The sequence below is a fragment of the Gorilla gorilla genome, chromosome 7 (genome assembly GCF_029281585.2).
Source record: "Gorilla gorilla gorilla isolate KB3781 chromosome 7, NHGRI_mGorGor1-v2.1_pri, whole genome shotgun sequence".
Classification (NCBI taxonomy): domain Eukaryota; kingdom Metazoa; phylum Chordata; class Mammalia; order Primates; family Hominidae; genus Gorilla; species Gorilla gorilla.
This window is the reverse complement of record NC_073231.2, coordinates 105,655,784-105,670,693: the sequence shown is the minus strand read 5'-3', so window position 1 is coordinate 105,670,693 and position 14,910 is coordinate 105,655,784. Positions and strand designations below refer to the sequence as shown.

At 40.6% G+C, this 14,910-nt stretch overlaps 1 protein-coding gene across 12 annotated transcripts in view; it reads right to left on the bottom strand.

Moving 5' to 3' along the window:
- The window catches only part of VPS13B (vacuolar protein sorting 13 homolog B), an 869,944-nt gene that overhangs the window by 35,185 nt on the left and 819,849 nt on the right, over window positions 1-14,910 (bottom strand). For all 12 annotated transcript variants that reach the window (XM_031013639.3, XM_055348088.2, XM_031013638.3 and 9 more), the window contains exons 52-54: window positions 9,636-9,919; window positions 6,960-7,087; window positions 6,544-6,743 (exon numbers count right to left, since the gene is read on the bottom strand). In XM_031013639.3, the coding sequence (XP_030869499.3) occupies window positions 6,544-6,743; window positions 6,960-7,087; window positions 9,636-9,919 (612 nt within the window). The remainder of the gene's footprint in view (window positions 1-6,543; window positions 6,744-6,959; window positions 7,088-9,635; window positions 9,920-14,910) is intronic.

The window sequence follows — 14,910 nt, the reverse complement described above, 5'->3', positions numbered from 1 at the left end:
TTTTGCTGCAAGTTGATATGTCTAAACTGATCTGAAAATATGCTACTTAGGCATTTTATTTGTGCAGCTGACTTTGGGCTAAAAGTCATTTCTTACAAAAAATATCATCTCCCATTTTGGGAAGGAATAAATTTAAAATGTGCTACTGATATCTCTATATATGTGGTTTGTAAAAGAGTATCTTAACTAGGAAACCATGCTATGGAAGAATTATAGACTTAGACTTTGAAAGGCGGGAAGAGGTGATTGAGCCCCGGCCTGTAGAGGGGGAACGGGAGTGAGACGGGGCCTGCTTGGTCTCAGGTGGAGGTCTGTTTTAAGCAACCTGGTGGACTGGGTTCTCTTCTCTGGGCTGGAGTCTGTGTCTTAGGAATCATTTGGGGGTTAGTTACGGAGAGAGACTTGAGGTTGGAGAGGCTGACAATGGAGAGACCTATTAAGGCGCTATTGCTAAAATCTGGGAGAGAGATGATGAACCAAAGGCCTGAAGCAGACCCCAGTCACAGAAGAAAGGGGCAGATTCCAGAGACGTTTCTGAGGTATTTCTGATAGAAGCTGGTGGCCTACTGGATGTGTGGAGGATCAGAGAGAAAGGAAGACACTGAGAAGCAGTAGGCAGAAGGTAGGCTGGGAAACCACACAGTCCCGGGTTTGAATCCCAGGACCATTTATCCTGAGCAAGTTCACCTCTCAGAGCTTTGGGTAGCATCTACTTTTAAAGGATGTGACAGGGACTAATGACTATACCTTTAGAGAGCTTGAGATAAAACAAGCATTCAATATTATCTGAATCCATTTTATTTATGGTTTTTGTACTGGGAAAACAGTGATGACATTAACTGATGCAGAGACTCTAGAAGAAGCTGGCTTGGGGTAAGAAAAATGATCATCTTGGTTTCAGATGTGTTGATTTCAGATGCTTGTAGGATTTTCAGGCTGAGATGTCTAGTGGGTAGGCAGAAACACAGATTTGTACACTGGGAGTAATATGGGGGCCGGAGATCAATTTCTGGGAGTGACTGGGTGACAGGCAGTAGCTAAAGCTATGAGGTGAATTAGATATCCAAGAGAAGAAAGGAAGATGAATTTCTAAGTTGATCAAGGTAGGAAGGATTGGACAGAGATGAAAAGAAAACAGTGGATATTCTGGATGTAATTTTTCCTACTGTATACTTCTTGAAAAACATCTTAGGGAAATCACTACTCCTGAGTATCTTTGGAAACAGCTGTGACTCAGCCAGAACAAACTGTAAACACAGAGGAGACTCCAGACCAGGGTACCTAGCAGACATTCAGAAGTCAGTGCCAACTTGCTGGTATCTGTTCGACTGTGCCCTGGAGTACTGGGAAGGTGAGCGAAGTAAGCAAGAAGTCAAAATACCTGCATTACACATTTTATAAATCAGACATTCACCTGCATTGACTTTTTTTCTTTATAAAAATTCGTGAATTGGAGGGTAGACATAACTCTGAAAATTACTACCTGCTGCTTTAAGCTTTAGTGTTCAAGGTTACCTCTGTGTGATCTGCACCAAATGGACAGATTACACATTTGAGTCCTGGTTCATCAAGGCACTTAACAAAGTATGTTCTGATATTCTTGTAGATAATATCTTATACTGTATAGTTTAAAAGTGATTTTAGATGCATTTTCTTATTTAAGAAACATGGGCTAGATGAGAGTGGAGTCTGGCTGATTGACCCCATGCATTCGGGAAGTGCCTAATGATTCACTGCAGTATGTCAACCATGAACTTGTCCTGTTCAACATATTTATTAATGACCTGGATGAACATGTAGAATGCACGCTCACCACATCTATGGATGACATAAAGCTACCAGGGATACTTAATATGTTAGATGACAGCATCACAATTTTTTAAAAAGTGATTTCAACAAGCTGGACTAGGCCAATATCAACAAGACTTAATTTATTTGGGATAAATGTAAAGTCCTGTCTTTGGGTTCAAAAAGTCAACTGTATAGCAAGTCATATGATAAAGACCTGGGGGATGTGGTTGACCACAAGTTCAGTAATAACAAACAGTCTGAACTCATTAATAAAAAGCTAACTCAATCTTTTACTTTATTAATGGAAGCATAGGGAGTTAATAGCTGGTTAGACCATATTTGGAATACTGTGTGTAATTCCGGCTGCCAGATTTTTAAAAGGGAACATAACACGCTAGAGTGTTCACACAAGGGTAACTGTGGTGATGGGTGTGGAAATTGCATTTACTGAAGGAATGATTCAAGGAACCAGAAATGTTTGGCCTGGATAAGGGAACACTTAGGAAAGATGTTGGAGCTGCCTTCAAATAATTGTAGCGTTGCTGTATTTGAGGGGAAATAAACAATCTGCGATGTCCCAGAGGGCAAAACAAAGATGAATGAATGGGTGCTACAGAGTAATAGTTTTCAGATTGATACAAGAAGAAAATTTCTCATAGCCACCACTGGATAAGTAATGACTATTACACTGGGAGCCTTCTGGGGTGAGATGTCATGGAAGGGATTCTTGCATTAGGTGAATGCGGAGATCAGAAAATCTCTTCTAACCTGTGCTTTGACGAACTTTCAGGCAGCTACTATTTGTAGCCAAGGCAAGACCTCAGAGGACAGACAGTGGCCTGAGCCTGGTGTAGGAAAAACAGGACTAGACCACATGGGAACAGATTTAGGCTCCAGCTTGCTCCTGCTTAGTTGCAAGTCACCTAGCTGATTACTCTTTAAGCCTCAAATCTCTCATCAGTAAATAGACATAAAAATTATTGCCCTTAGAATTTTTGCAGTGATCAAAGGCTTTATCTTCCCTTTACTGCATTTATTGGTTATTCAAGTCTTTGAAGGCAGGAATTGTGCCTTATTTAGGGCAAAGGGTTTGGCACCTGATAGGTCCTCAGTAAAAGTTTGAACAAATGAATAAAAGAATGGAGACTGTGCCTGTGAAAACACTTGGTAAATGGCACAGAGCTGTAGAAACATGAAGGACTGTCATTCTCTCCTCCCCACAAAACGATCCATTTGCGAAGAAACAGCAGTGACACTGACCCGACTACGAATGTCTGCTAAGAGTCAAAGATCATGAGCATTTACTGGATCTTTTCAGAAGGGAATTTACCTGCAAAGGGGTCATTTTAATTCACTTTCTGAGGTTCAAACTACTCATTCTTTGCAGTTCAATGGCTCAGCAAGTACTTTTCATAAACAATGCAATGACTTCCCATGACTCTTAAGATAAAAACCAAAATCCTTGATAGGACCTACGGGGCCTTGCCAGGTTTGGTCTCTCATCGCCTCACCAGCCCTCTCTCCGACCCTCTGTCATCTGGCGCTACAGCCGCACTGGCATTTAGTTCCCTGAAAGGACCACGTGCCCTCTGAACACTGAAGCTTCAAACACATTGCTCTTTCTACCTGGAAAGGTTCCCTACTCTCTTGCCTAGGGAGTGCCTGTTCACCTTGAAGGCACAGAGGCAAGGTCTCTCAGTAAGAGACACCCTCCTTGACCTCTCAAACTTGTCTGCTGTACACCCACATAGCACAACTGTACCTTTCCTGCATAGCTCTTTGTAGTGCTTATAATACAACTACCCGTGCAATTACTTGCTTATTATCTATCTCCTCCACAGGTAAACTTGAGGGCAGGGGCTGTGCTACATTTTTGTTCAGTATATTTTACATGGTGCCAGTACCAAGTTGTAATGTCTGGCATACATTAGAAACTCAGTATTTGTTGACTGAATGAATGAAGCAGCCTTCTCAATGTTGTTGGTAGTTAAGTGGTAACTACTATGTTTTCTTTGTTCCTTATTTTGACTTTTTCAAAATAATGTTGCCTAATTCTGACAAAAGTGGTTTCTGAGTATCAGAACTTAAAATCCTATACACTATGACAGGAGTCTGAACTATTTTCCTGGTAGGATCAAAATTATGACTTAAAATTATTGGTGTAAACTTACTTTTATGACTTTATTTATTGAGCACCTAAAGACTGTTTTTGTCCTAAAGTCAGGCTACCACCAACTATCAAATCATGGGTATGAGCACCAGGTGCCACCTTCAGGTCTCTGGTTGAATAACCATGAGATGTCTTCTGACCAGGTGTGAGCCAGGGATTCAACCACAGAAAGCCCACAGCAACTTCACAATCGGTATTCTGCAGCCTACATGTTAGCAGGTCTTCTCAATAACTGTTGGTCCAAAGAATACTCTGTGAGAGCATACAACTCCTATGTGCATATTTCCTCATGCAATCCATTTCAAAATTCTACAACACGAGACTATCTTATTTATACAACAGAAGCAGAGGGCTTGACTGAAAAAAGTTAAAGGAGTTTTCTTCCTTGCAGCATAATGGGCATTTTATGGTGTTTTGATTTTGCTTGTTTAGGTCAGCTTTGAAATTCACAGACCAATGGCTGAGGAAGGTTCCTGGAAGACAAACTCCCTCCTCCAGAAGGACTGCTCCTTCCTTTCATCAGAGGACACAGCTCCCTTTGCTTCCCAGTGATTTATATGCCCTGGGATATTACTGAGGAGATGTCGGTGAGGGTCTGAAACAAATCTTTCTCCAGAGTAGGAAGTAAACCGCGGTCTGCAGGACATATGGCACACAGCTCCTAAAAGATTAATGGGAACATGAGACTGCTGGGTCCTCAAACCACAGATGATAAGGGTGTTGGAAAGAGCACCTCCTCTTAGCTTTGAAGTATCCCTGACTACAAAGTTTTGAGGAAATTTAGAGTGAATGGGAATCCCCAAAATAAGGTTTGACAAGAAGAATGTCTATCGTAAAGAATTCCCCAGTCAAATATAAGCAAGATTTCAAAAATCTTCAAACCCATGCAGGGGAGTTCAGAGACCCTTGAGAAGCTTGCAATATTTATTTTGTAAATTAATGAGACTGGGAGCATCTCCTGAGGCTGCACAGAATCCCGCGGGTTTTCACTGTTCAGCCCCTGAACACAGCTGATAGAAAGCACACCCCTGAGTAGTTTGTGGCCACTACAAACGCAGGTCTCCAGGGTGAGTGTGGCCCTCCAGTGCACTCAACCATCTCTTCCCCTGTCTCCAGCCAGGCCCTTCACCAGTTTCCACAGCTACTGCTCTTCCCGGGCCCCTCCCTTTTTCCTTGTCTCCCTTAGCAGATCAGTCATTCCACATTTCACAAATACACTTCACAGGAGCTTTAATGAAATCTTGAGAGATGAGAAAAAATGCGCCAGGAGGACTGGGAAAGAGGGGTTCCAAGGGGTTTCATGTAAGGAAACAGCATGCATTGTGCTCAGAGCACCGGCTTTGCAGTCTGGCAAAACTGGATAAAATTCCAGGCCTTTTGCTTCCACTACATGCAAATTAGACCAAGGTACTTCTGGAGGTCTTAGTTTCTACTTCTCCCTCCGTGGAGATGATAGTCCCTAACTTGTATGGCTGTTGTCAAGGTTAGATGAGAATGAATGTAAAGTGCTTAGCACAATGCCTCGTATGGTGTAAGTGATTATTCAATGATAACCATTATTATTACTACCGTAAATGCATTTGTAACTTTAATATGTGGTTTGTAACCATTATAGTAGCCTACCTCACAAGCTTGTTGTGAAGACCAAATGAACTAATAAATGTGGAAGAACTTTTTTAAAAAGTATGGCACAATATTATTCACTCATAAAAACAAACGAAGTTCTGATCCATGCTAAAACATGAACGAAACTTGAGAACATTATGCTAGGTGAAATAAGCCAGACACAAAATGATGAATATTTTATGATTCTACTTATCTGAGATACTTAGAGCAGGCAAATTCATAGAGACAGAGACAAAGAAGAAGAGAGCTACCAGGGGATGGAGGAGGGGAGAATGGGGAATTATTGCTTAGTGGGTACAGAGTTTCTGTTTGAAATGATAAAGAAGTTTCAGAAATAGTGGTGATGGTTATACAACACTGTAAATATATTTAATGTCACTAAATTATACACTAACAAATGGTAAATTTTAAGTCCAGAAGAAAGGAAATGCTAAGTTCTTATGCCATTTTCAACAAAATTAGTATCACTAACATCCAGACGAAGACAGAAACAAATCAAGACATTTTATCTGCTCAGGTTTTTAAAACTGTACTTATATTTGTGGGGTTTTACTAATTTTAAAATTACTAATTTTAAAATACACATATTTATCCTAATAACACACAAAAGAGGATTTTTATTATGATTGTACTAAAATCTGTACAGCTGAACTATGTTCTATCTAAATAAGCCTAACAATTTGATTTCCATTTCAACCTTGGATTAGATCCAAGATGGGCGTGCTTTTACTAAGTGCTCCTCTCTAGTCAATGGTTGTATAGTCTACTTTGCAGATACATACTTGAGTTTGAGAATTTATAACTTAATGAGGACGTAAAAATGGATACACATGTTCTCTCACACAGAGAAAAGACGTTCAGCATTTAGAAAATTATGTTTAAAAATAGGCAACTGACAAAACCTCAGAAAAGGGCATTTTTCTTTGGGTCTTGGCAGGAACACATGGCTCACTGACCTGTGTTCCCTGACTGTTGATGTCAATGGCATCACTCCACTCAGTTGTTACTTCATCTAGAGGTTCAACTCTCAAAAGTAGACTCGGAAGTAAGTCTTTGGTCTTGCAGTCCGGATAACTGGAAATCTGATGATACAGCTCATGATGAATTGAGCACTCGGAGGGAATTTTTTTGCAATAAACCTCAAACTTTGGAATATCTGAAATTTTAAAAAAGGCATATGCAGAATTAGCCCTTAAAGACAGAGACTTGGGGGACAGTAAACATAATGTGGCAAAAGAAACTTCTCAAAAAGAGATCATTAATGCTTTTATTTAAATATTTTTTTCACAGGATCACAGGTAACTACTAAATCAAAAAATCCCAGAAAAAATACACATTTAGTATTATCTAAATTCGATAGTATAAAACATACCTTTAATGTTTTCCTTTATAAGCATTTTTACTGGACATCTATTGTGGATAATTACTCGAGGACTAGGGTCTTCTGAGAGGGTTAAATAAGTCACTCCGAGGTGTTCTTGATATGTCAGCACTATAGCTCTGGAAGAGAATCAAGTCAAATGACAGAAATGTTTAGGGAAGAAAATGAATGCTCTCTCCTCTGGAACATGTTTATTTAGATTTGCAACATTCAGAACTCGAAAATATCTGTTTTATAACTCAGGGGAGATTTCTTTTCTGATAACAGTAACATATTTATAATATTCATAAAATGTGAAAAAATATTTAAAGGCAAACAAAATAATTCTATCACCCAGAGAGAACTACAGCTAACCTTGTGCTAATATTTCCTGTTGTTCTTTTCTTCCCCCATGCATATGTGTGTTAAACTCCTTTGCCAGGCAGGGTACTTTCTTCTTCCTTAAAAGTGCTTGGTAGGCTGTGCATGGTGGCTCACGCCTATAATCCCGGCACTTTGGGAGCCAAGGCAGGAGAATTGCTTAAGCCCAGGAGTTCAAGCCCAGCCTCAGCAAAAGGGCAAACCCCATCTCTACAGCAAAATACAAAAATTAGCCACGTGCTGTGGTGCACACTTGTGGTCCCAGCTACTTGGAAGGCTGAGGTGGGAGGAAGGTGGCTGGAGCCTGGGAGGTTGGCTTAAGCCTGGGAGGTTGAGGATGCAGTGAGCCGTGTTTGTGCCACTGCACTCGAGCCTGGGTGACAGAGCAAGACCCTGTATCAAAAAAAATAAAAAATAAAAATAAGAGCTGACCTTCTTTTAAAAGGACTACTAGAGAATTTGGGTGCTTGCTCTTTTTTTTCTAAAGGTAGGCAGGCTGATAATGTTTGCTGTCAATTTCCACAAGCCCATCACACCTTAAAAAATGTACATTTTGATTAGCAGGAGCAAAGCTGTATTATTTGGAGCTAGAAAACCAGCTGTGTGAGTAAAGGTTGCCTTCTGTGATGAAGAGAGAGAAATTTTCCTATTTAGATTACAGACTACCACAAAGAATATTTCATTGAAGCAGGAAAATGAAATTACTCTGAAGCCTAAATTACATAGAATGATTGCCAAAATTAATCAAAGAAATCAGATAATTTGCCAAATGTGGCCCTCAGCTGACTAAAAGGGGTCAATAATGCTCTAAAAAGCTTCCATTTGCCATCCATCTCATTTGCCAGTGTGAGTACTTCCCAAAGATTGTATTTGTGTGAAATGTCAAAGTGAATGGTCCATTAGCATTTGGTAAAAGCACATTAATCACACCATCTAATGTGTGCTATTGGTTGGATTGAGGGAAGGAAATAGATGAGGAGATGGGACAGCACAAAATAAATTCATTTTAAGAGTATAGTTCTTTGATAAACAGCAAAGTTCCTTTCCCAGCCTAATTTTAAAACAGCTAGGCGAGCCAAACTCAGATAACTTCTTTTTGATAGCCAAGAAGGCTAGGGCCAGGACTCAAGTATGGTACTTTCTGTCCAATATCTAGCTTAGTATTTATAGATAAGGTTAAATTATACTGTAATTATCAGAATTTTAAGCTTAATTTCCAAATTGTTTTGTTTCAAATTTTGTTTTTTAAAAAATGTTTTATTTATAGACATAAGTTCATATAGCTTTCAAAAAACACCCTTAAACTCACTATGCTTAACATCTCCAACCAGAATGTAAGGATAACCGCTCCTCTACAGTGTAAAAGATGACAAATGTTTGTAAAATCAAGGATTTTGTGAATACTGTGAACGAAGGAGGGATGTGTGGAGAACAGAACCTTACCATTATGAATAACTTATTTAAAATATTACTATTAAAAAAATCTCTCTTGTCTTTTAAAATATTACATCAAAAGAGTTAGCATTGCTAAATCTCAAATAAAGTCTACAAATTCATAATCATGAAAATAAGGTACTTATCATAAGGGCACAATATGTTTTCTTTTGTAGCTGTTATATATACTATAAATAAGTTACTCTTGACAGCTGCAGAAGGGACATTTTACATGCAAGACAACCACATAATAGAAGTCCAGTATGAACAAACCATTATATGTCTCTGGTTTGAGTCTGTGGTTATTTGCATAACTGGTAATCGGTAATTGGAGCAACTTGCGTGCAGGAACAACCACAGAACAGAGTCTTCTGTGACTTGTGTTTATCTAAGTTATCTCTCTTAATGACTTTTTTGAGAAAAATTCCATTTTGAAGTAAAAGTAAAATATGGGAAAAGAAAAAGGTCTTCCAACTTGACTTGCTCATATTTTAACCCTTATTTCTTATAATTTTATGGACGCTAAGAACTCATAACAGGTAATTTTTTCATTATGATATGATCTTTTCATATGATGCTATTTGTATGATGATACATATGATCTTTTCATATAATGACATTCTGTGGTACAAGTACCATCATTTCCCCCCAGCGTAAGCTCCATAAGGGGAAAAATCCCTTAAGTAGTATGCTGGGACAAGCCATATGTGATTATAACACTTGACCCACTGCATACAATGTCTAGAAGTAATTAAAAATAAAGCCTAATATTACATATGGGGAGCCCTGCGACCATTCTATCTCTCTTGGCATCTAGATGAACAGCTAGACTGACAAGCAAAGAAGACAGACATTTATATAAACATAAAATACCTGGTACAGAATCCATTTTCCCGGAAATTCCCAAGGGGTACTGCCACACTCTGTCTGGGAAACTCTGGTCTAACTATAGCTGGCAGGCTCCAGCACTGTGAGCTGTCAGCACCTGGGGCAGGAGAAAAGCCCAACATGATCTGTTTCTGAAGCAGGGATGCATCCAGTACTGACTGACTGATGTCAGGCATCAAGTCCCAGCAAGGAAGGGAGCTGGATTTCATAGCAGGCTGCTCTCCACCTGGGCAAATGCTAAAAGTAGCACTGTCTGGAACACGAAAATACTAAAAAAAAAAAAAAAAAAAAAAAAAAAATGCAGAGAGCACATTAGCTACAATAATACAGCAGAATTAAACTTTTTAAAGCATATCTTCTTTTCTTTTCTTTTTTTTTTTTTTTGAGACAGTCTCACTCCATCACGCAGGCTGGAGTGCAGTGGCACCATCTCGGCTCACTGTAGCCTCTGCCTCCTGGGTTCAAGCAATTCTCATGCCTCAGTCTCCCAAGTAGCAGGGACTACAGGCACATGCCACCACGCCCGGCTAATTTTTGTATTTTTAGTAGAGATGGGGTTTCACTATGTTGGCCAGGCTGGTCTCAAACTCCTGACCTCAAGTGATCCGCCCACCTCGGCCTCCCAAAGTGCTGGGATTACAGGCGTGAGTCACCACGCCTGGCCCCGTAAAGCACATCTTCTAAGACACCATCTATAACTATGCATTTTTAGAAAGAGGCTGGGTTGGGGACATGGGAATATTATGAATCCTGTCCCCATGAGAATGTCCTAATGAAATAATTAGAAGCAGTGAGAATACCACGGATGCTCAAGTCCCTTATACAAAAATGGCGTAGTACTTGTATATAACCGTGCCATCCTACAGTATAACTTAAATCATCTCTATATTACTTGTAATACTTGATAACATGTAAATGCTATGTAAACGATTGTTATATTGTATTTTAAAACGTGTATTTAAAAAATTGTCGTATTGTTACTTTATTTTTTCCTGAATATTTTTGGTCTATGTTTGGTTGAATCCATAACTATGGAACCTACAGAGACAGAGGGCTGACTTTACCACAATGCATTGTAAGCTTAAAAGTATAAGACTTTTATCCTATTTGATTAATCTAACATAATTTTTAGGAGCTGAAAGCAGGACGTAAAAGTGCAGACAAAGGTAAAGAAAGATAATACTTTCCTATAAGACAGTTTCAGTAGTATAAAACAATAGCATACCACTTAACATTTTCTGTTTTTAAGTTCTCTTAAGACCTCTCCTTACGGCCGGGTACCAGTGGCTCATGTCTGTAATCCTAGCAATTTGGGAGGCTGAGGCAGGTGGATCACGAGGTCAGGAGTTTGAGACCAGCCTGGCCAACATGGTGAAACCCCATCTCTACTAAAAATACAAAAATTAGCTGGGTGTGGTGGTGGGCACCTGTAATCCCAGCTACTCAGAAGGCTGAGGCAGGAGAATTGCTTGAACCCAGGAGGCAGAAGTTGAAGTGAACCAAGATCATGCCATTACACTCCACCCTGGGTGACAGGGCGAGACTATGTCTCAAAAAAAAAAAAAAAAAGAAAGAAAAAAACACCAATTCCCGGGCAAGATGGCTGAATAGGAACAGCTCCGGTCTGCAGCTCCCAGCGAGACCAACACAGAAGGTGGGTGGTTTCTGCGTTTCCAACTGAGGTATGTGGCTCATCTCACTGGGACTGTTTAGACAGTGGGTGCAGCCCAAGGAGGGTGAGCAGAAGCAGGGTGGGGCGTCGCCTCACCCGGGAAGCGCAAAGGATCAGGGAACTCTCTCCCCTAGCCAAAGGAAGCCATGAGGGACTGTGCTGTGAGGGACGGTGCTATCTAGCCCAGATACTACGCTTTTCCCAGGGTCTTCACAAGCCACAGACCAGGAGATTCCCTCTGGTGCCTACACCACAAGAGCCCTGGGTTTCAAGCACAAAACCAGGCAGCCATTTGGGCAGATACCGAGCTAGCTGCAGGAGTTTTTTTTCATACCCCAGTGGCACCTGGAATGCCAGCGAGACAGAATCGTTCACTCCCCTGGAAAGGGGGCTTAAGCCATGGAGCCAAGTGGTCTTACTCAGTGGATCCCACCCCCAGGATGCCCAGCAGGCTAAGATCCACTGGCTTGAAATTCTCACTGCCAGCACAGCAGTCTGAAGTCGATTTGGGATGCTCCAGCTTGGTGGGAGGAGGGGCATCCACCATTACTGAGGTTTGAGTAGGTGGTTTCCCCCTCACAGTGTAAACAAAGCCTCCAGAAAGTTCGGACTGGGAAGAGCCCACCACAGCCCCGCAAAGCCGCTGTAGCCAGAATGCCTCTCTAGATTCCTCCTTTCTGAGCAGGGCATCTCTGAAAGAAAGGTAGCAGCCCTAGTCAGGGGCTTATAGATCAAACTCCCATCTCCCTGGGACAGAGCACCTGGGGGAAGGGGCAGCTGTGGGCACAGCTTCAGCAGACTTAAACGTTCCTGACTGCCAGCTCTGAAGAGAGCAGTGGATCTCCCAGCACAGTGCTGAAGCTCTGCTAAGGGACAGACTGCCTCCTCAAGTGGGTCCCTGACCCCCGAGCCTCCTGACGGGGAGAAACCTCCCAGCAGGGGTTGACAGACACCTCATACAGGAGAGCTCCAACTGGCATCTGGTGGGTGCTCCTCTGGGATAAAGCTTCCAGAGGAAGGAGCAGGCAGCAATCTTTGCTGTTCTGGAGTCTCTGCTGGTGATACCCAGGCAAACAGGGTCTGGGGTGGACCCCCAGAAAACTCTAGCAGACCTACAGAAGAGGGGCCTGATTGTTAGAAGGAAAACTAACAAACAGAAAGCAATAGCATCAACATCAACAAAAAGGACAACTACGCAAAAACTCCATCTGAAGGTCACCAGCATCAAAGACCAAAGGTAGATAAATCCATGAAGATGAGGAAAAACCAGCACGAAAAGGCTGAAAATTCCAAAAACCAGAATGCCTCTTCTCCTCCAAAGGATCACAACTCCTCACCAGCAAGGGAACAAAACTGGATGGAGAATGAATTTGACAAACTGACAGAAGTAGATTCAGAAGGTGGGTAATAACAAAGTCCTCCGAGCCAAAGGATCATGCTCTAACCCAATGCAAGGAAGCTAAGAACCTCGATAAAAGGTTACATGAATTGCTAACTAGGATAACCAGTGTAGAGAAGAATATAAATGACCTCATGGAGCTGAAAAACACAGTACGAGAACTTTGAGAAGCATACACAAGTATCAATAGCCGAATTGATCAGGTGGAAGAAAGGATATCAGAGACCGAAGACCAACTTAATGAAATAAAGCGTGAAAAGATTAGAGAAAAAAGAATGAAAAGGAATGAACAAAGCCTCCAAGAAATATGGGACTATGTGAAAAGACCAAACCTACATTTGATTGGTGTACCTGAAAGTGATGGGGAGAATGGAACCAAGCTGGAAAACACACTTCAGGATAGTATCCAGGAGAACTTCCCCAACCCAGCAAGACAGGCCGACATTCAAATTCAGGAAATACAGAGAACACCACAAAGATACTCCTCAAGAAGAGCAACCCCAAGACACATAATCGTCAGATTCACCAAGGTTGAAATGAAGGAAAAAATGTTAAGGGCAGCCAAACAGAAAGATCCAGTTACCCACAAGGGAAGCCCATGAGACTAACAGTGGATCTCTCGGCCAAGAGAAACTCTACAAGCCAGAAGAGAGTGGGGGCCAATATTCAACATTCTCAAAGAAAATGTTCCAATCCAGAATTTCATATCCAGCCAAACTAAGCTTTATAAGTGAAGAAGAAATAAAATCCTTTACAGACAAGCAAATGCTGAGGGATTTTGTCACCACCAGGCCTGCCTTACAAGAGCTCCTGAAGGAAGCACTAAATATGGAAAGGAAAAACTGGTACCAGTCACTGCAAAAACAAACCAAAATGTAAAGACCATTAACACTATGAAAAAACTGCACCAACTAATGGGCAAAATAACCAACTAGCATCATAATGACAGGATCAAATTCACACATAACAATATTAACTTTAAATGTAAATGGGCTAATGCCCCAATTAAAAGGCAAAGACTGGCAAATTGGATAAGGAGTCAACACCTATCAGTGTGCTGTGTTCAGGAGACCCATCTCATGTGCAAAGACACACATAGGCTTAAAATAAAGAGATGGAGGAATATTTACCAAGCACATGGAAAGCAAAAAAAAAAAAAAAAAAAAAAAAAAAAAAAAAAAAAAAAAAAAAGCAGTGGTTGTAATCCTAGTCTCTGATAAAACAGACTTTAAACCAACAAAGATCAAAAAAGACAAAGAAGGGCATTACATAATGGTAAAGGGATCAATGTAAGTAGAGCTAACTATCCTAAATATATATGCACCCAATACAAGAGCGCCCATATTCATAAAGCAAGTTCTTAGAGACCTACAAAGAGACCTAGACTCCCACACCATAATTGTGGGAGACTTTAACACCCACTGTCAATATTAGCTCAACAAGACAGAAAATTAACAAGGATATTCAGGACTTAAACTCAGCTCTGGACCAAGAGGACCTAATAGACATCTACAGAACTCTCCACCCCAAATCAACAGAATATACATTCTTCTCAGAACCACCTAGCACTTATTCTAAAATTCACCACATAATTGGAAGTAAAACACTCAACAAATACAAAAGAACAGAAATTATAACAAACAGTCTCTCAGACCACAGTGCAATTAGAATTCAGGATTAAGAAACTCACTAAAATCCACACAACTACATGGAAACGGAACAACCTGCTCCTGAATGACTACTAGGTAACTAATGAAATTAAGGCAGAAATAAATAAGTTCTTTGAAACCAATGAGAAAAAAGACACAACATACCAGAATCTCTGAGACACAGCTAAAGCAGTGTTTAGAGGGATATTTATAGCACCAAATGCCCACAGGAAAAAGTGGAAAAGACCTAAAATTGACACCCTAACATCACAGTTAACAGAACTAGAGAAGCAAGAGCAAAAAAATTCAAAAGCTAGCAGAAGACAAGAAATAACTAAGATCAGAGTAGAACTGAAGGAGATAAAGACATAAAAAACTCTTCAAAAAAAAAAAAAATCAACGAAACCAGGAGCTGCTTTTTTTTTTGAAAAGATCAACAAAATAGATAAGACTGCTAGCCAGACCAATAAAGAAGAAAAGAGAGAAGAATCAAACAGACACAATAAAAAATGATAAAGGGGAGCTCACCACTGATCCCAC